Source organism: Sinocyclocheilus anshuiensis, unplaced genomic scaffold (genome assembly GCF_001515605.1).
Source record: "Sinocyclocheilus anshuiensis isolate Anshui unplaced genomic scaffold, SAMN03320099.WGS_v1.1 scaffold842, whole genome shotgun sequence".
In the NCBI taxonomy this organism is placed as follows: domain Eukaryota; kingdom Metazoa; phylum Chordata; class Actinopteri; order Cypriniformes; family Cyprinidae; genus Sinocyclocheilus; species Sinocyclocheilus anshuiensis.
In genome coordinates this window covers 489,792-510,694 of record NW_015536509.1, presented here as the reverse complement: position 1 = coordinate 510,694, position 20,903 = coordinate 489,792, and the positions used below count along the sequence as shown (strand labels likewise).

The 20,903-nt window shown below is 40.0% G+C and overlaps 2 protein-coding genes across 3 annotated transcripts in view; one reads left to right on the top strand and one right to left on the bottom strand.

Annotated features, from left to right (window-relative positions):
* The window catches only part of LOC107691586 (unconventional myosin-VIIa-like), a 36,758-nt gene extending 30,975 nt beyond the window's left edge, over window positions 1–5,783 (top strand). The window contains exons 45-48 of the mRNA XM_016490255.1: window positions 300–410; window positions 5,141–5,224; window positions 5,330–5,449; window positions 5,529–5,783. Coding sequence (XP_016345741.1) covers window positions 300–410; window positions 5,141–5,224; window positions 5,330–5,449; window positions 5,529–5,621 — 408 coding nt within the window. The 3' untranslated portion in view covers window positions 5,622–5,783. The remainder of the gene's footprint in view (window positions 1–299; window positions 411–5,140; window positions 5,225–5,329; window positions 5,450–5,528) is intronic.
* Window positions 5,784–11,482: 5,699 nt separating this feature from the next.
* Window positions 11,483–19,487, bottom strand: LOC107691578 (angiomotin-like 2a). Of its 2 annotated transcripts, XR_001634551.1 has the most exons (11): window positions 19,337–19,487; window positions 17,741–18,475; window positions 17,305–17,467; window positions 16,405–16,606; window positions 14,779–15,074; window positions 14,432–14,619; window positions 14,255–14,344; window positions 14,010–14,167; window positions 13,143–13,280; window positions 12,662–12,919; window positions 11,483–12,577 (listed from the first exon to the last, which is right to left on the bottom strand). XR_001634551.1 is itself a non-coding variant. In XM_016490240.1 (10 exons), exons 1-10 carry the CDS (start codon window positions 19,378–19,380, stop codon window positions 12,834–12,836), a joined length of 2,100 nt encoding a protein of 699 aa, XP_016345726.1. In that variant the 5' UTR covers window positions 19,381–19,487; the 3' UTR covers window positions 12,573–12,833. The 2 variants fall into 2 exon arrangements, 1 of the variants encoding a protein (XP_016345726.1); XM_016490240.1 differs by having other exon boundaries at window positions 12,573–12,919.
* Window positions 19,488–20,903: the final 1,416 nt, after the last annotated feature.

Genomic DNA, 20,903 nt, shown 5'->3' with positions numbered 1-20,903 from the left:
TCGCTTTTTCAGACTGATGAGCTTTGTAAAAATCGACGCGTTTCAGAAAGGCGGGGCATAGAGGAGAAACAATAATGTTTTTTGAACCTTAAACCGCATAAACACATTTCATTACACCAAATACAAAAAATAATGTTCTTTTTAGCAGCATCATATGACCCCTTTAAATGCAGCCTTGGTGAACATAAGAGGCTTTTCTTCAGAATGTAAAAGGCATTATTTAGGATTAATATATTTTAGTAACCCCTGGCCCTAACATCACAATGAATGACAGAATCATTTTGGTCTTGGGTTTGCAGCACATCATCAACGCATACAACAAACAGGCAGGCATAACTGTAGATGAAGCCAAACTCCAGTTCCTGAAGACGATCTCACAGTGGCCTACCTTTGGATGTGTTTTCTTCGAAGTAAAGGTAACCAGGGCAACACTAAAAATAACGCTCTTGTTACTTACGTAGCCTTGGTTCACTGAGATAAAGGAACGAGCGTTGCGTTAACATGTTATGAGGAAACTCCTGTTTACTCTGATACTGAAGCCTGATTTGATCACGTTTGTGTAGCTGCACGAACTAATGGTGCTTCAACCCGGCCAAAGGGGTGGAGCCGACTGCTATACAAGTCGGCTCTGAGCGCCATTTCATCAGAATCTTTTGACTGAAGCGACAGTCATCGACTCACGTGCAGCTTTATAGCATGGCAGCCTACACAACTCTAATTCCCTTATCTCAGGGAACCGAGGTTGCATAAGTAACCAGAGCATTCCCTTTCAAACGGTCTCTCCCGTTGCGATAACACATAACAAAAACCTTCTCCACTTACAAAGGGGATTAGGTAAACTTAAGTGGACAAAATCCATGCATGCAGGGAAGGGATGTCCAAGTTATAAAATCTGGTGAAGGTAGATGTGACGACTAGCCGGCAGCTGCACAGATATCACCAATTGAAATCAACATACACTCTAAGGGCCCAAACCTGGCAGAGTGGATTAAGAGCCTACTCATCCTCTGAATTGGTAAGAGCTAGAAGGGTAATGACTTGTGCTCTGAACAGAGTGAAGAGGATGACTCTACAGTGGTTAGGCACAAACTCAGACATGAAGCACTGACTGACAGTGCCTGCAGGTCACCCACTCGCTTGACTGACGCTAACAAAAGGAGGGCGGTCTTAAGCAACAGTTGCGGCAAGTCGGCTGACTGGAGCGGGTCGAAGGGAGGGACCCATAGGGCCCTGAAGACTATAGATAAGTCCCAAGTAGGCACAGTATGAGGACGAGGCGGATTCAATCTCAGAGCTCCCCTCAGAAACTTAACGACAAGATCGTTGCTGCCAATTGACTGGCCAGCCACGATAGAATGATTCGCCGTGATGGCTGCCACATATAATTTGAGCGTGTCCAGTAACTCTTGTAAAAAGATCAACACATGAGACGCATCACAAGAGGATGGGTCCTCGTTCCGTGCTGCACACCAGTCAGAAAAGACTGACCATTTAAGGGCGTAGAGGCGTCTTGTAGACGGGACTCTATCTTCCAAAATGGTATTATTCACACTCTCGTGGAGCTGTAAAGACTCCTGTCGAGGGGCCAAACATGAAGGCTCCACATCTTTAGTTGGGGATGTCAATTCATGCTCCTCGTTTGGGAGAGGAGGTCCGTCCTCAGTGGTATCAGCCAGGGGGCTGCTGATAACAGCTGAATCAACTTGGGGAATCATGTCTGATTCCTCCAAAGTGGGGCCACCAGGAGGACCGAACATCTGACTTCCCTGACCCGTCTGATGACCTGAGGAAGCAGGGCAGCTGGGGGAAGGCATACAGGCGAGTGCTGGGCCAATTGTGGGCTAGGGCATCTCGCTGCTTTGAAAGTAAATTGGGCAGTGAAAGTTGTCTTCTGAGGCAAAGAGGTCCACCTCTGCCCTCCTGAAGATAGACCAGATCATTTGAACCATTTGTTTATTTAGTCTCCATTCTCCTGTAGCTACATTGCCCCTGGATGGCATGTCTGCTCCCTGGTTCAGTCTACCCAGCACATGAACTGCTCTTCATGAGAGGAGTTTGCCTGTGCCTATAAAAGGAGGAATTGAGCCAACCTGTGAAGGGAGCGTGACCTGAGACTGCCTCGCTGATTTATAAAGTTGTCCGAACAGACCAGGATGTGGTGCCCCTTTAAGGCCGGCAGGAAGGTTTTTAGGGCTAGAAAATAATGCCATCATCTCAAGGCAGTTGATGTGTAAGCGTTGCTCCAGGTTTTACCAGGAGCGAACGCCGGTCTGCCCTCATACAAAGCTCCCCAACTCGAGTTGTAGGCATCTGTCGTGACCCTCTTCCTTCTGGAGGTCAGTCCTAATGGAATGCCTGATTGAAACAGGCAAGGGGTTTTCCAAGGGGCCACAGCTCTGATGCAGCTGTGGGTTACCCTGAGATGAAAGCATCCTCTGAAAAGCCCTGAGGGGACATGAAGTCCCGAGTCTGAATGACGCCTCTAGCTGCTGAATTATCAGGGAGCATTCCAGTGTAATCCATGCCCACATCTTGGCAGAATCGATAACTGTCCCCATGAAGACCACTCACTGGCTGGGAGACAGAGAGGTCTTGGCTAAATTAATTTTCAGCCCATGCCGCTACAGGTGGCTGAGCAGCAGTGACCTGTGAGCGATGGGTCCCTGTTCCGATCTGGCCAGCCAATTGCCTAGGTAAATCATAATGTGGATTCCCATCTGTCTCAGAGGGGAAAGAGCTACGTCCGTGCACTTCGTAACGTGCATAGGGCCAGAGGCAGTCTGAATAGTAGGAGTGTATATTCTCAAGAGCGGTCTGTGATGAGGGGCTATCTGGATGTGAAAGTGCGCATCTTTCAGATCCACTAATAAAAAACAGTCCCCTGGGCATATTTGCGCTAGGATCTGCTTCCAAGTCAGCATCTTGAATGGGCGATTTAAAAGTGCACGGTTCAGATGCCTGGGCCTGCCATTTTCCTTGGAACGAGGAAGTAGCAGCTGTAAAAGTCTGACTCACTGTTCGCTAGAGGAACCATTTTCACGGCTCCTTTTGCAAGCAGAGTTTGCACTTCAGACTGGAGAACTTTAGCATTGTTGTCCTGTTCCGAAGTTTGAATAATGCCTCTGAAACGAGGTGGTTTGCGAGCGAACTGAAGTGAGTAGCCTCATTCTACAGGGCTGAAGCACAGAGGCAGGAAGTGGCGAATGACTTGCGACTAGGGGTGTGCCATATCCACCATCCACGATAATACCGGTATACATTTTTACATGATAAAAAATCATATCGCGTCATATAGCGATATCAATGATATAGCGACGCAATGACATATGACGCATTTACATTCCCTAGCATGCACAACAACAACACCACAAACCCAATAGGTGTGTTCGACTTGAAGCAGCGCTGCGCAGACTGATCGGTGTATGACATTAAAGTATCGCAAGAGCATTTCTAGAGCATATTTGAGCGCACACTCTTAATGTCAAAAATAGGTGAGGCGCCCATCTTTAGTGAAGCGACGCAGAGAGCCGCTTCTGGAACGTACCACGGTGTGGCTGGTGTAAACACAAGCATTCAAGTCGAAAACACATAGCTGCTGCTGCCATTTATGACAATAGATTTGCACTTCGAATTAGGTAGTCTGTCATCGATGACAGTAGCTCATTGGAAAAGGATGGAAAATTCCCTTTATTTTGTTTGCGCTAATAAATGCTGCTGCCTGCCAACTGCAATCACCAATAAAACATTGTTCCATATTTTTTTATATGTCATAAATATCATTATCGCAAATATTCTTGAAATATCGTGATATAATTTTGAGCCTATATCGCCCACCCCTTGCGACGACTTCTGAGCTGCAGTAAAGTGCTTGCAAATCTGCCAGGCAGATGGTAAGTAGAGGTGTGCAGTGACCACCTCTTCTCTAGTGGGAGCTTGCCATACCCTCTTACTTCAACTTCTGGTTCAACTTCTGGGAAAAAACGGCACCAGTCTCTAGTGGGAGATTCGTTGACAACAACCCAGCGGGCATCATTCGTCTACACGGCTGTGGGCAGGCTCTTCCGGAGCCGACCATTCTAAACCGAGATTCTCCATAGCCTGGTGAGAATGTGAATCGGTTTGCTCTCCGCCAGCTCGTAATAACTCATTGGGGAGAAGGGTGTCAGGATCCTCTTCGGGGGAATGCCCAATCCTACAAATATGAAGCTGTCAGAGATGTAGAATCATCAGTGACAGCATTCAAACCACTCGTAGACGAGGGGCGCTGATTCTCACCTGTAAACCCACCGGCAGATCAAAGTGCTGCGCAAGACTCATGCTCTCGCAGTGAGAGCAGTCTGCCTCACTGAGCGCAGCCTCAGCATGGGCCTGGCCCAGGCGCATCCAAATCTGAAGCTGTCAGTGATATGGAATCATCAGTGACAGCATTCTCCTCTGATCCACCTAAAAAGATCAAACCGCTCGTTGTAGATGAGGGGCAATGATCCTCACATGTAAAACACACTGGCGGATCAAAGTGCAGTGGGGAGAGTACGAGAGACCTGTGCCGGAGTGAAATCACTCAAGCCCGGTTGCTCAGCCCCGTGACTCCACTGTTTCTTTCTCCGAGCTAGCTGAGAGGGGAGAAATGGAAGAGCAGGGCTGCCTTCATTGAAGAAGACAATCCGCGAGTGGAGAAGGGCGAGACTCATGCTCTCAGTGAGAGCATTCTGTTCCGGTGAGCGCAGTCTCTGCGTTGGCGGTGTCCAGACTGCTCACCTTGCCCATCTGCATCATGGCTTTTAGTGACCTTCTGCTGCTGGGGCTTCTTCTCACAGTGGCGAGCAGCATGGTGTGCCTCTTGCTTCGGCTTCTTGCTCCTTGAGTCCAGCAAGGTGATGATCTTCGTCGCTGAAGGAGAAAAATTCTGATGAAATGGTACTCAGAGACGACTTATATAGCAGTCAGCTCCACCCCTTTTGGTGGGTTGAAGTGCCATTGGTTCGTGCAGCTACACAAATGTGATCAAATCAGGCTTCAGTATCAGATTAAACAGGAGTTTCCCCATAGTGTGTTAACGCAACGGGAGTGACCGTTAGAAAGGAAACCCTAATTGCTAAGAAGGGGGGTTGTCTTCTTGACTCTGTCCTTTTTCTCACAGCAAACCTCAGAGAAGCGTTACCCCAGTGTTATTACGCTATCAATCAGTAAGCAAGGAGTTAGTATCATCAACCCTAAGGCAAAGGTACAAATCTGTCTGTATAATACATAATACAACTATAATGTACAGCCCAACTCAGCATTATCTAGTTTGTGAAGTTAACAAGTGTTTTGGCTGGCTTGCCTGCAGGAGGTGCTTGTGATGCATCCATTCAGTAAGATCACTTCCTGGTCTAGTGGAAACACCTATTTTCACTTGACCATTGGCAACCTGGTGCAGGGCAACACTCTGCTCTGTGAGACCTCTGTGGTAAATATAGCACACACACACACCTATAGCAAGTGTCACCTGTGCATATGTTAATATCCTCTGACTGTTTGTCTTGCAGGGTTATAGAATAAGTGATCTCCTGTCCTCTTACAAGGACATGTATCTGAATGAGATACCAAGGGTGCGGAAATCAAAGAGGATCAACATGTAGTACAATTGTTTTTGTGGCATTTCTTTTTTAGATCTTTACCATAATGATTGTACTATGAATTTGTTCATGTAATGTTTGGAGAATTGCATAAGTAAAAAATTACATTTAATAATCATTAAATTCATCACATTTTAATATGTAACAGTAACTAGTATAGATCTGTCAGGGAAATCATAATGTTTTTGCTTGTTGCTTCTTCTATGTGCATATATATTTTAAATAAATTTATAGGCTTGAGTATTTATTTTTATTTCAATAGTCCACCTTCTTATTGACTTTGCATTGCAATGTTACACTAGGTGGCAGTATTTTTACAGTTTTATTCTAATCTATCTAACACTGCTTTGATGGAACAATCATATTTAACAATAAAATGTAAAAATCAATATGACTCTTAATTTAAATTTTAATTAACGAATGATGACTAGTTGAACAATTTGTCATCAATAATAATATTCCACAATTTAAATTGCACTAATTTCATTTATTGCACTCATTTAGCTCATAATAATTATACATAGATTGTGTTACTGAATACTGATATGATATATTTGAATTTTGATGTCCTAAACTGTAATATATAGTGCACACACACACACACACACATATATATATATATATATATATATATATACACACACACACATTACTGTATAATATACACTACTGCTCAAAAAGTTTGGGGTTGGTAAGATTTTTAAAATGTTTAAAAATCAAAAAACTAAAAAAGTAAAAAAAAAAAAAAAACGTAAAATATTATTATTCGGGTCATTTGAAATAACTTTTCTGTTTTACTATATTTTAAAATGTAATTTATTACTGTGATGGCAAAGCTGAATTTTTAGCAGTCATTACTTGTCATATGATCCTTCAGATATCATTCTAACATGCTGATTTGGTACTCAAGAAACATTTATTATTGTTATCAATGTCTCTTGTAATGTTATAAATGTTTTCACTGTCACTGTTCATCATTTTAAAGCATCCTTACTAAATTAAAGCATGCATTTCTTTTGAACGGTAGTGTACATTTGTATTTCTTAAATAATTTTATTTACTACTGCAGATGTCCAAATCCACAGAAAAATTGGGATTTTCTTTTAGGACTTTTCGGATTTTCACAGCCTCTCTTGCTGTTTAATTCTTCCACTAAACCAAAAATATCCCAGCCTGCCTCTCTCAACCCCTGGCCTCTTGACCAGCAATTCAGCCATTCCATGAAACTGAAAGAAAGCCTTGTGCTAAAACTGGAAAATCCAGCATGAATGCTCCACAGCAATCATGGTAATCGAGTGTAGAGCACACTTTTTGGCCCTGATGCACACTTTGCCATGTGCTCACTATTACCGAATAATAACACAGGACCCTGGGTAGGAGAGGGAGAAGTCAGAAACACAACACTTCACTGTGGGGGGCTCAAAAGGCCATTTTATTCATGTCATGCCTAAAACGTGAAATGTATCCACTTCTCTTCAGCCCTGAGCCTCATTTTGTCTTACCGACATGAGCCTCATGTTATTAGAAACATGTTCTTGATACCACAACGTCATGGAGCCTTACTAACCCAGGCTGACATCTGAAACCTTCAGTCTGGAGCTATTTTACTGTTGAAACCATAAGATGCTGTTTTTTTTTTTTTTTTTAATTTTTATTACAAGCACTGCTGTCTTTGAGCAGTAATGGAGCAATTGTATCAGTCAACAGACCTTCTTGTAAACCTATAAAGGATTTACAGAACAAAAACAAATTATTGAAATATTACTTGGAAAAGTAAGTAGGCAGTTAGTAGGGGTAAATTAAGGTGAATTGGGGACACTTTTTGCCATTGAGATGACTGGGAAAAAAATCTGTTTTCTATTTTAATATATTTTAAAATGTAATTTATTCCTGAATTTTCAGCAGCCATTACTTCAGTCTTCAGTATCACATGATCCTTCAGAAATCATTCTAATATGCTTATTTGACGATCAAGAAACATTTATTATTATTATTATCAATGTTGAAAACAGTTGTGCTGCTTAATAATTGCTGCTTAATACATGAAACTTATTTTTAATTATTGAACTAAATGTATTTAGTTGATGGCTTGCATTCATTTTTTAACTTTGACAACCCTACATTTTGTAAAATATTTTTTTTCATAGCACCGTATCACCCCCTTGCAACTCAATCTGTGGACTCAATCTGTATTGTTTTGAGACTCTCACAGGCAGTTTTTTTTGGAAAGCGTTCCATTGTGTTCTGAACTGTCACATTACTCATGCCAATTAATTGATCAGGAATGCTTTAAAGGGCTCATATGATGTTGCTAAAAAGAACATTATTTTGTGTATTTGGTGTAATGAAATGTGTTTATGCGGTTTAAGGTTCAAAAAACACATTATTTTCCACATACTGTACATTGTTTCTCCTCTATGCCCCGCCTTTCTGAAACGATTTTTACAAAGCTCATCGGTCTGAAAAGCGAGGTGTGCTCTGATTGGCCAGCTATCCAGTGCGTTGTGATTGGCCGAATACCTCAAGCGTGTGACGAAAATGTTACACCCCTTACCATACTGTGACGCCGTGTCCCGGTGCAATGAGTCAAAAACATTGAAACCCATTATAAACGAGGCATTTGTTGCATCCAGTGGGGACATAATTACGGATTAATGACTTAGATACTGTCTTTTTATGCGTTGCATTTGTGACCGGAGAAATTACAATTCACACACATCTGAATATTTGGGTTGAACTGTTCTGGAAAAGTGTTGTAAATACAACTTAACCACTGATTTCTAGTCGTGTCTTCTTTTGGAAGGCCAAACAAAGTATTTTCGCTTTCGCAACGAAACACAGTCTTCACAACATGGTGCGGCGGCAGCAACAATGAAGTTGCACCTTCTTTCTTTGTGTAAACATTTGGGCGGCGTTATGCAAATCTTCCCACAACGTGACGTAGACATGTGGGGGCGTGTTTAAATGAGGCGTTTTAGGAGGGCGTGGACCAGTCTTAACTTTTATAAAGAATATCTCTTTGGGTTTGAGACTTTAGTCTTTGCAACTTTAGGGATCTTATCTATTCTCAAACAGCTTGCAACACTCCAAAGAGAAAGGAAAACTTGAAATCGCATCATGTGACCCCTTTAATGCATTCCTCTAAATAAAGAGCCCAGCAAAGGCAATCATGGCCAAGTGCTGAGACTTTCAAACAGCAGCTCTGAAAAATGCAGTCATGCACATGACTAGCATTTGAAATGCTGCCATTCCTAACCATTAAAATGCATGATGGTAAAGAATTAGTCATGGATGGGGTATGTGTGGCTCCTTGTGGTTTTACTGCTCTTCATCATTGCACTTGCACTATTGCAGTCATGAGGTATGGTTTGGATTGTGGTATAGTTTAAAAATATGAAGGCAAGTTTGCTTTAATTTATTCCCCTTGCAGCATGATTCAGATCTATCATTCAGAGAGAGTCCAAATTGAAGGTTATTCCATCCAGTCATCAATCAATGCTGGAAATGTGTGCGGCTGAAGTAATCAATCTACTCTCTGAGAGCACAGCACATCCAACCAACATGTGCCAGACAATAAACAGGGCATTTTTTAGTTTATAAAGCTGACCTCATTCATGCTGGATTCATTTGAAAATCAATCCTGTATTCAGAATTGTTTGGTTCTTGGCTGATTGTGCTGACCCAGAATTCATCTAACATCTAAACTGATGTTGTTTTTCAACAAACACCAATGACCGCTTTAATTCACCCTCACTCAAACAGATAGAAAAATTCATATTTGCTGCCGTTCCTCATTTCAAGCTTTAGGAATGTGCCCTTTGACCTTCAAATGCTCCACGGCCCTCCATTTTATTCATGTTGAGGAAGAAATCCAAGGGTAAAAATGTCAAGTGCTTCTCAAAAGTCAAAAGAATGTTGGCAGCCTTTCTCTCTGTGAGGAGGAAAAGGTCTCCACTGTGCTTATAAACAAGATGAATTGCAGTGTATCGCATGTTTCCTGGTTCCCATACAGGCTGTAACTGCCATAAAAATGCTAAACCTTTTCATTCCAACCAAGAGGATTTTCTCAGCTTACATAAGCTCACCTGGATCCAAGTTTGTTCTTGTGTTGGTATGAAGATCCAGTGCCACAGTGTCGTCATCATGTTTGCCTGTTAAAATGTTATTTGGTTAAAGATGGTTTATTGCAAATATTGAAAGCAAATGTGAACATTGTCAGTGTATATAGACGAGGGTCATGAACTCTCCCACGTGATGGAGTGCTATTCCCCCTGGTTTCTATTATCAGTTTAAATGGCAATGCTGTTATGATTTATACACTCTACTTAAAATGTTCTGATACTGAGTCATGATCATCCATAACTATATCTATTATCACTCACTGAATAATTTTTTATATGTTGGTCCTGACCTTATATGTTGATCCTTATTGACAGTGATCTACGTTGAATGTTTGCTTAAAGAACTGCATTTGAAAGCAGATGTATTTTAGAGGTATTCAACCTGGAACAAAAAAAAAATGATTCACTGATTCATTTGAATTGTCCTTTAACTTACCCTTCCCTCCTTACTGGCCAATCATACTTTATGTTGTTAAATTATCCGACAAACTTTTGCTCTTTTTTTATTTTTATAGGCTGTCCTGTGAGTTAGGGTAGTTTTTAATGAAATTTGACAGAAATCATTCAGACATTTTGGAGAAAAAAAATCTGTTTCCTTGAATAAATATCATATATCCAATTTCCTAGATTTTTGTTGGAAATTGTTAAACTGTTAATTTGTTCTTGATGCATTTTTTGTTTGTTTGCTTACTTTGTTAGTTGTCTTTGGTGTACATTAACTTGGTTTGATGCTACCCATCCTAATATCCTATATTTCTTGTACCAGATAAATACTGTTTTTGTTTGATAATCTTTAAATATAAAATTTAAATTTATGCATAAATGAACAATGGAGGTCATAATCAGAGGCATTACTACTGTAGCAAATATGTAAGACGTGGCCGTGTTATTTCCAACAACAAGCATTGTTCACTCTTGTTACAACTGAGACCTGAATTCCTGAGATTCCTTCATCAATCAATCTTTTGTCTTTGAAATGTTATGGACTTCCCATCGACTTTATAATTTCAGTTTAATTAAGTATAATTAAAACCATAAACTATACATTCCCCCTTTTAGAAAATGCCATTAAAGATTTGTAATTAAGACATTAATTAGTTTATTTATGTACCTTCTATTACAAGGTTTTAATGAGAGGTTTTAACATACAATGGGATTCAAAAGCCTGAGAACACATGAAAATTTTTCCATTTGGCTTTTTTTTATTATTATTTGATATATATAGTTTCATTACAAATTATACTATCAGCATAACAGTTTGAAAAAAAAATTGAATTAAAATGAATTTCATAATGTCTCAGTAATTGGTTTGCCTCACTTTTGCTTTAAAGACATCAGCACTCGAGCTGCATGAACTCCACGTTTGTTTAATGTCTGTGCAGAATCTCAAATATTTTCTTAAATAAAAACAGATTTTTTTTATCTTTATAAAACTTTATTTCCAGATTTTAATACAATTTTGAATTCCAAAGTTTCAATGTATTTTCATGCTTTTGGACCTCACTGTATATAGACAGATATTTGGCCCTAAAAACAAGGAAATAAAACACACACACAAGATTTAGCAGGATCGCATGTGGGATGTGTGTGAGCTGCCCAGTTTTCACACAGTTGAGTGCCTTGTACTAGGTAAACAATTGACTTACAGTACGATCACCCACAAACAACTTCCTCATGAGCAATGCAAGTCTAAGTTGCCTCTCATTACTGTCACAAAGATCCATTAGTTATAAACTAAACATCACATCTAATACATATGTAGCCTTGTTCTATATTTGGAAACACAGAGTATGACATCAATACCATAATACAAAGCATGCGACTACACTAAGAAATATTGAGTTGGCTTTGTCAGTAACAGTATTCGTAGAATAGGAGGCCAGATAGGTTAGTCAATGTTGGGTAAGTCAGCTTTGAGCGAGTTATCTATTGTTCTCTCTCAAAAGCAGAATGTTTGTCTGAATGCCTCAGAAGTCGGAGTCTAAAATGTGGCTAAATGTGAGCCTGAGGGAAATTACGTGAGGTTTTCTCTGGTGAAATATGAGAGCTGGAATGCCCCTCAATGGCATTCGCTTATGATTACTCATCTTTCTCGGACTGTGCGAGAAAAAACCTGGAATGTGCGAAATGGGCTGAAATCCAGAAGATGGTGCTTGCTTGAACCAACAGAAATTTCCCAAGGGCTTCACAAACCAAGAGACACATATTTTTATATATTAATAGCTTTATTGTAAATGTATGAAATGTTTCAGAACATTCACATCTTTCATTGATTAAATAGAAGAGGTCAACCCTTGGCCATGTGTTTTGAACACATGAATTTTACTGAAATGCTCTTTGGCATCAGTTCCTCAGAATTACATTCCAAACACAACTCAAAATAATTGTACAAAATATATATTAATATTTACTTTGAAATGACACCTTGACCAGCAAATGTGTCATTTAAGAGCAAACACATTCGAAAACAAAGTACAAGAAAGCAAATTATAATACAATTGGTTTTCTCTCTAACAGTTCTTCTGGACTCTTAGGTCTATATAATGTTTTTGTCTCACACAACGTGACAGCATTAAGCATGCCGATCCTAGAAATGCAATGTAAAAGAATTTTGCTGAAGGGCGTAGCAGCCATAAATAGAAAATCATGAGAAAAATGTAACCATTTATAACAATCAATAAAGGTGGGGTGGAAAAGATACATACAAGAGCTTCAGTCTCGAGAAGAAAGTCAATTGAACTGGAATGTGGTGAAGTTACCACAGGTCTTCTGAGAGGAGTTACAATGCAATAGTGAGGACAATTTAGAAGTTTGTGTCCGCCCTCCTGTATGGTACGGCTGTAAAAAACAAAAAAACGTAGGATTCTCACCAGCACCAAAATCTCTGTAATTCAGTTTACTGCCTTATCTGTCAAAACATACCAGACTGGAGATGTAGTTTTAAGAGGCTCAGCCTCTTTGATGAGATTTTTGAGCAGCACTATTATTTAGCTGGACTCTTGCTTCACAACAGTATAGTGATGTGGTGTCATTTAATCTCTCCCAGAGCTCCTCTACATTTATTTTGTAAGGCAGTTTGTCACAGTGTTCTTCATCAAATGAAGATCTCCACTACATCAGCCGCCACATTATCAAGGCCCTTGAAAAGGTCCAGAGCAGATGGTGCTTTCTGGATGTTATCTATGAAAAATAGTAACAAATATTAATCAGTTATCACAAAATGAGGGACTACATCAGGAGAGAGACATCAGTGGTAGACCTATTTATAAAAGATCACAAATGAGTTTTTGACAAATGACTTTTTGTCTTTGAATTAGCTTATTTTTTACACACTGAAGTGTGTAATATTTTCAGTTACTTTCTCATATCCCATATTATGCAGAAACAGTTGAAGTTGACTCACCAGAGCTGGTCTCTGTGTGGGAGGTTTGATCTGTTGTCTGTTTCTCTAACAGAACTTTCTCAGGTTGTCCCGGGGATGCTTCCGGAGCGAGCGCCAAATGGGACGTACCAGTCGCCTGGTCATTGGAATGACTCTTCCCTGGAAAAAGATCCATAATAATTTGTAATTAGTAATTCTCAGCTAATTTCATGCCATTCTCAGAACTAACTAATGCTGCTAATGTTAGTCAGACACTAACGTAAGTAGTAAATGCTAATTAGGAGTGAACACTAATGCTAATGTTAGTCAGACACTAACGTAACTAATAAAAGCTATTTGACAATGAACACTAATGCTAATATTAGTCAATAACTTAGCTAGTAAAAGCTTAGCCAGTAACTAGTAAAGGCTTAACTAGCAAACACAATTAGCAGTGAACGCTAATGCTAATGTTAGTCAGACACTAACTTTTACTACATGTTAATTAGCAGTGAACACTAATTCTAATGTTAATCAGACACTAACTAGTAAAAGCTAATTAACAGTAAACATCAATGCTTATCAGACACTAACTTAACTAGTTCTGCAAACTAGCAGTGAACACTAATGTTAGTCAGACACCAACTTAACTAGTAAAATCTAATTAACAATGAACACTAATGCTAATGTTAGTCACATTATAACTTAGCTTAGTAACTAGTAAAACCTAATAACTTAACTAGTAAAAGCTTAACTAGTAAACACTAATGGTAATTTTATCAGGCAACAGCTACCAAATCATAAGTAGTAAACATAAATTAGCAGAGAACACTAATGCTAATTTTAGTGAGACACTAATTTAGTTAGTAAAATCTTAGCTAGTGAACGCTCCTTAGCATTGACACTAACCTTTGACCTGGGCAATGTGTGTGACCGTTGAATGAGAGATGGTGATGGAGGGCTCAGCAGTAGCTAGTTGGGGGTCACCTGACTCTCTCTGCAGCTTCTGCTTCAGGAAACTAATCACTGTGTCCTTCTCCAGGATTTGGGCGTACAGGGCACGGATCCTGACAACATTTTAACCTTATGAGTCCTACACAATCTTAAAATCCAAAATGGTTAATTAAACACGACTGATATTTATTCTCTTTTACCTGTTTTCTACCTCCTGGTTCTTGTGCTCAGATAATGGGAGCTCCTCAATGAAGGAATGGCAGGGCGAATGGTTGATGATGGTTGTGTCTCTATGAAGTTCAGGAAAAAAGCTATTAGAAATTGGTTAAAAAAACTCAATAAGCTCTGAAGATTTTGACACTGATCTCCTCCTTTACCTCTGAGCTGCAGCGGTGGCAGCAGCATCCATCGCAAACTCCCTCATGGTCTTCTCCTCCAAGTATTTCTGTTCCCAGCGTGTCTTGTCGGCTTCCAGGGACAGAATGCGCTCTTCTTTCTCCCGGAGAAGCTCTTGCAGCGTGGACACACTCACGTGGGACGCTACGGAGACTGGCTGAGGCTGCCGCTGTGGACAAAAACAAGCAAACAAAGTGTAAGATTGTTGCAATGTCCTGATCTGAAGTCTCAAGCTATTCTTAGCTTTACTGGAAGGAAACAGCCCTGAAATACAATGCCACATCTGAACAGTTTAAAACAAAAACAAAGCACCGTTTTGTCTCAGTACCTGCTGATTTCGAAGGCTCCGCAGTTCCTGCTCTAGCCGTGTCCTCAGGCGCGTTTCCAACCCTTCTCTTTTCTTGCAGGTCGTCTGCAGCTGAGTTAGAGCCCCCTGCAGACGCTCAACCTTCTCCACATACGCTCTCTTCCTCTGCAGCTCCGTCCACAGCTGCTGGCTGCGTGTCTGCGTGGACCTCAGTGCCGTCTCCAGGGCCTCACTCCTGTGCTGCTGGTTCTCCACTTCATTTCTCAGATGCTGAACCTCCTGCTCCAGATGTGCACACTGCAGCTGCTGTTCTTCATCTGTCAGAAAAGATAGAAAAATTGAGATCTGTGTTTGTAAATTAAATGGATATGAACAGGTCACATGCTTAGAGAGCCAAAGAAATTCCAAGTTGTGGTCCCCACAGACCAAGTTTAGGCACATTCATGGGCCATTATGGCATTGTGGCATGGATGGTGGCATTTTGGCTGTGATGGCACAATATGGCTTGTCTATTTTTTTTTTTTATATTTTATATTTAAATATGATTTCTAATGTTTTGAGACATAATATGTGTATTGTATTGATCTAGTAGAGTACTGGTTCAGTTCTAAGCCATTTTTACTGGCTAAATTCAAGTCCTTAGTTGAAATAGTTAACTAAACTATTAAAATGGTTTTCATTAATTGAAATAAAACTTAAATTAAATAAAATATACAGATTAGTACAGGCAACTAACTAATAAAGTAAAAATAAATTAAAGCTAAATAGAAATATTAAAAAACAAAATCAAATAAAAATGACAAAAGCACAACAAATTTACTAAAATGAAATTAAATTATTATATAATATAGATAATAGTATTCAAAATATTCTAAAATAGCACTGTTCTGCAACCATTGGTCTGTATATTCTATTCTATTCTATTCTATTGTATCTAGGTTCGAATGCAAGAACTGATGAAATGCATACGAAGGAAAAGTATGTTGCTTTGGATAGAAGCATCCGCCAAAAAATGTTTTTAGTATATACTAATCCAATATGTCCAGTCATAACAAGCATAGATATTTACGTGAGGATGTGAGAAAGAAGCTGAAGGAATGTTTATGCAGGCCCTCTCCAGCACCACTCCCCATTGACTTCCTGCTCAGGAATTCAATCGCAAAGTCCGGAGCACCTTATTTACGCAAGCGCTTAAGGAATGCAGAGGGAAGGAGAAGCAGTGACCCACTCTCCCTTTGACCCACATCCCGGAGCTTATTTCCCATCAGTCACTGCGAAACTCATCATCATCCCTACTCTTCACACTCTTAGCAAACAGGAAGTGATCGCTGAGCAGAACATTTCATTAATTGTCAGTGTGAAGCAGACAAGAGCAGTGGTTATCTGTCCCCAGGCATTCTCTCGTACAAAGCTAAAGTCACATCTGACATTTAATCCTCTTTTCTGACTGTTCAGATCAACTAAGGCACTGTTATGTGACTGAAATTCCTGCATTGGAATGTTCTGATTGGAAACACATTCCCTCTTTAAGCAAAATGACTCAACAGAAAAACAGATCTCACATTTGGAGTGCAACTCTGGATTAAGAAGTATCCAGAGCATGTGAAACAGTATAGAGGTTTAATGTGGCCGTGTTCATGAACTCACTCTGCAGAAGGAGCTTCTCAATAACATGCTGGTTCTGGTCAGCATCTTCGGCTTCTTTTGCCGCTTGAATGCTTGAATGCTGTAGCCTCTTGATCTCAGCCATCAGCTTGTTTCTTAGCACTTGCTCTAGAGTTTCTCTTTTAGCGCAGCCCTTCATCAGAGTGTCGTAGGCCTCTGAGATCCTTTGGATCTCTTGTTCTAGCTGGGGGAAAAATAAAAGACAATTAAATTGCAAGTCGGATGTGTTAATCTAACAAATACTAAAAGATGGTTAGCAATCAGTGTTGCTGGTTATGATTAAAGGTGCAGTCAAATTAGTGAAATTTCTGTGAAATTTTATGGGCAAAAAAGGTCCAGTCTATTGTCAATAGTGTAGAAATGTATAACTGTAAATGTATAAAGTCACAGAAGTCACTTTCAAAATAGGCTGCTTTCTGCTGGCCAGCATGCAAAATTACATAAACATTTTTCTGAAAAGCTAGCAAAATCTGTGTGCTGAACTTTTTCTCCCTCATTCACGAAATTTCATCAAGCAACGGTAAATGTAACCGCTCCTTGAGAGCTCAGAACAGAGAAGGTGTTTAAGGAGTGGAAAGACCAGGATAGCATTAACCATGACTCCATCAACCCCGTCATGTTTACACAAGGCAGTGTCCTGATGGGTAAGTGCTCAAACCTGTGTAATTATAATTCTTTCAGAGTGAGCAACAGCTTAACTGCACTGATGTAATCCATTGAAAACACTACATTGCCTTTTGGAATTTAGCCAAAGTCAAATGAAAACTACAAAATACACATAGAACAGAACGAGAATTTCTTGCCCAAAAAAACTCATTTTGTTAAGTTATTTACCACAATTTTTTTTCACCAAAAGTAAATTTCAGTGTCATGTGCTTTTACCTTCTGAATTCTGAGGGCCTTCTCAGTGTGTCCCTCTAGCTCCTGTTTCAGTCTTTTATTCTCTTTCATGAGCATTTCCAGTTGACTGCGACTGCAAGCCGTGACTTCCCTGCCAGCAGGGGGAGATGTGGAGAGTCTATGGCAAACCTCTGGTGTTTGAAGTCTGCAGTGGCACAAGGTAAAAATCATGATGTTAGTTAAAAAACTAAACTGTGGGATTCTGTTCATCTTAGTATGTTAGTATGGTTTGATGACAAACTACATCAACATGTCCCATATTGCATACTCAGCCATAGCATCAGCCAACAGACTATTAGTCATAATGACACATCTTATAAAGTACGTCAGAACTGGAGGAAATGCATATACTATGTTACCAAATCGAATGTCAGCTGTGGTTAAGTGTACATTTTGCAGTTGTTATAGTCTTCTCTACCTGTTGTGCTGGGAATGAAATGCTGGTGGTGCTTTGTAGTAATGTTCATACTCCGCTGCTTGTTGTGCAGGAAAGGGGTACTCGGTATAAGGAACCTGCCTATTGTATTCCAGTCCTTGCTGGCTATATTGTAAGTGCTGGTTTGCATGATATCCATGGATCTGAGGATAACTGGCAGAACATGTTGCAGGCATTTTACTGCGCTCTCCTGAAAACTGCAGAAGCCGCTCACTGAGTGACCGTACGTGGCCTCGCTTCGGGTCCCAGCTGTCTTCCTCCTCACAGGGCTTCGGGATGGTTTCACTATCCTGCAGTGAGCAGCCCCTGTTCAGCTGGCACCACTGGGAGGCCAAATACTGAGACTGGGCCTTGGCTTGTTCATAGGTGGGCAGCTCCTCGCCGTGGTGTGGGTATGTTGTGTAGTTCTCAGAGTGCTGGTAGTCGACCTGGTGCTCTTGACCCTGGGGTTCTTGGCGGGCAGAGAGCTGAAGAGACTGGGGCTCCTCTTGGCTGAGGCTCTCAGATGAAGACTGTGAAGACCCAGTCCCTCTGCTGCCACCTCCAACACCTCCTCCTCGCCGCAGGGCCTGCTGCTGGATGGCCAGGAGTGTGTGGGCATCTGTGGGGTTTCCATAGCGAAGCTGCTCTTGGATTAGTCTGTGCAGGACAGTACCAGACGCTTCTTCACCTCTCATTTTATTTGATGGAGATGAGTATTTATGATCTGAACTGGACCTGGAGGGCAAGAGACCGATCCAAGAGAAGATTATGATTTTTCAATAGTCAGTAGTTATTTGAAATAAATAAATAAATAAATAAATAAGGTTTAAGTGCTGTATTTTTTTAACTAGCCTATTGTTTAAGTGCTCTATTATTTTATTATTTTAAACTATTATCATCAGTTTAGAGAAAGTGTCACAGACATATTAAGCAACAGTATAAAAAGATAAAAATAAGATAAAGATAAAATAAATCTAAGACAACTTTACACTCTAAAATGTTGTCACATAACGAGCTTCATTTGGTAACATATGTTTTAACTAGTGTTGCTTAAATCAAATAATAAGCAAATATTTAATGACAAAACCAACTATATTAACTTGCACCAATGATAGGGACAGGTCATGCATATCCACTTTGTACCATATAGTTAAAATGAACAATGATAATAATAATAAATAATGTAAACAGCTATATAAATTAAAAGAACATAAAATAATTACAAAAATAAATAAATAAATTATAAAATTCCAAAATAAAACCAAAACAACACATTCCATTTTACCAACAACTATTCAAACACACACACACAGAAGTGTTCATCCCTAACCTATAAGCAGCGCGCTTACAGATGCTCAATGGGAAATTTTCATTATTCCTAAAACTCGTCCCCAGCTAATTAAACGCCACAAGCATCACACAATTTCGTCTAACTTTTACTCAACAACAACAGATCGTCCTCAAATCGATTCGGATTAATCGGTGTTACATTTAAAGTCTCATATATTCCGTTTTTCTGCCGATTAATAAGGCACTAGTGAACGCGTTCGCTGCTATTGATCATGTCTGTAAAACGAACATTGACGATTAACTTACCAACTTTCAAAACTTTCATTCCACACGGATTCTGTTAATGGCATGTGTAATAATCCAAGTAATCCAGCTAATGTCTTCTGTATGTGTTTTATCTCCTCGCTGTGTTTGTGTGCGTGCGTTCAGGTCTGGATGGGTTATGAGCTAGTAGGCGCGCGCTCTGCTCTCATAAATAACTGAGCGCGCCTGGAATGATCGCAATGTGTGAGCTCAGGCATCAAAAGTGAAAAGAGAGAAAAGGAGCCATTTAACTCAGCAGCTGCAGTTCCGCTTACGTCCACCGGGGCTTTCACAGGAGCTACGAGCGCTCAGGTTTTCACTGAAAGTACTGTATAAACTGGCCAGTTGTGGTCGAAGTAAATCCATGGCAACATAAAGCCTGGTTTTACTACAGAGAGGCTGAGAAGTGATGTCACATTAACAGAGAAAAGGTGTCAAAAGGTGTGACCCAATCTGAAAGGTATGCAGACGTGTTGACACAAGATAGGAATACAAATTACTAGAGCTAGAAGATCAACCTTTGTGTATTTAAGCATATTTTCAAGTACTAAACGAGTTTACGTTTACGTTTTCTTCTGTATGTTGCTGAGCTGACTTACTGCACTTTTATTTCACAGCATACAAAGTTTTGTCCTTTTGGACTTCTATTCTTTGTACTGAAAATTCAGCTTTGCCATCACAGGAGTTAAAGGGGTCATAGGATGCCCATTTTCCACAAGTTGTTATGATTTTTTCCCCTTTCTCAAATGAGCCGATCTCAGATGCCTGTCTGTGTGACGTCACACAGACAGGCATCTGAGATCGGCTCATTTGAGAAAGGGGAAAACATTTAACCAGATTAAAAAAAAAAACACTGGGTGGATTTTTATCATTATAGGGTGGTTGTGTACACACACTGCCAACACACATTTCAGTTCAAACAACTTAGTAAAAGTGCATGTAGCATCCTATGACCCCTTTAATAACATTTGTTAAATATAGCCTATCTAAATAGAAAACACTTATTTTGAATTGTCATATTTCACAATACTGTTTTACTGTATTTTAATCAAATACACCTGGTAAGCATAAGAAAAAAAATAATTATTTCAAACTTTTGTCCGGTAGTGTATAAGCAGATGGGGAAGGCTACACTATATTTCCAAAAAAAAAAAAAAAACATATATTGAACTTGCCACAAAATGGGACAGTCTATCTTCGCCTTGGTCTCCCTAGTATATTTCAATAGTCCAAAACAAGTCACCAACAGGAAACAGGGAGGTAACACCCTGCAATGGCGGACAGGGTGGTAACTTTTCTTAGTTGCCCTATGGTTGTCTATGAATCCTCAGGTTCCTCCTAACTAAAGCCATAATAAATGGTAAAGGGTGGAATTCCAGAGAGTGAATTGGAAAGGAATGTTTAATCAGTCGGGCTGGACTGATTATGCTGAGATCAAGCAGCAGATTTCCAATGGAAGTGCACAAGGCAAAGAGCATGATATTTAAAATAACAAGGAAAACTTTATTTGCTTCTATGTTATGATATTGAACAATCCTTCATACACCTTCCCCTCTTGATTTGACTGATA

Excerpts from the sequence above, each read along its gene's own strand:
- LOC107691578 (XM_016490240.1), bottom strand. The coding sequence starts at position 19,380 with ATGCCATTAACAGAATCCGTGTGGAATGAAAGTTTTGAAAGTTG. Across the intron at positions 17,468-17,740 it reads TTTCATTCCCAGCACAACAG|ACTTCAAACACCAGAGGTTT; the intron begins GTAGAGAAGACT and ends GTGCCACTGCAG. Across the intron at positions 15,075-16,404 it reads TGAGAAGCTCCTTCTGCAGA|ATGAAGAACAGCAGCTGCAG; the intron begins GTGAGTTCATGA and ends CTTTTCTGACAG.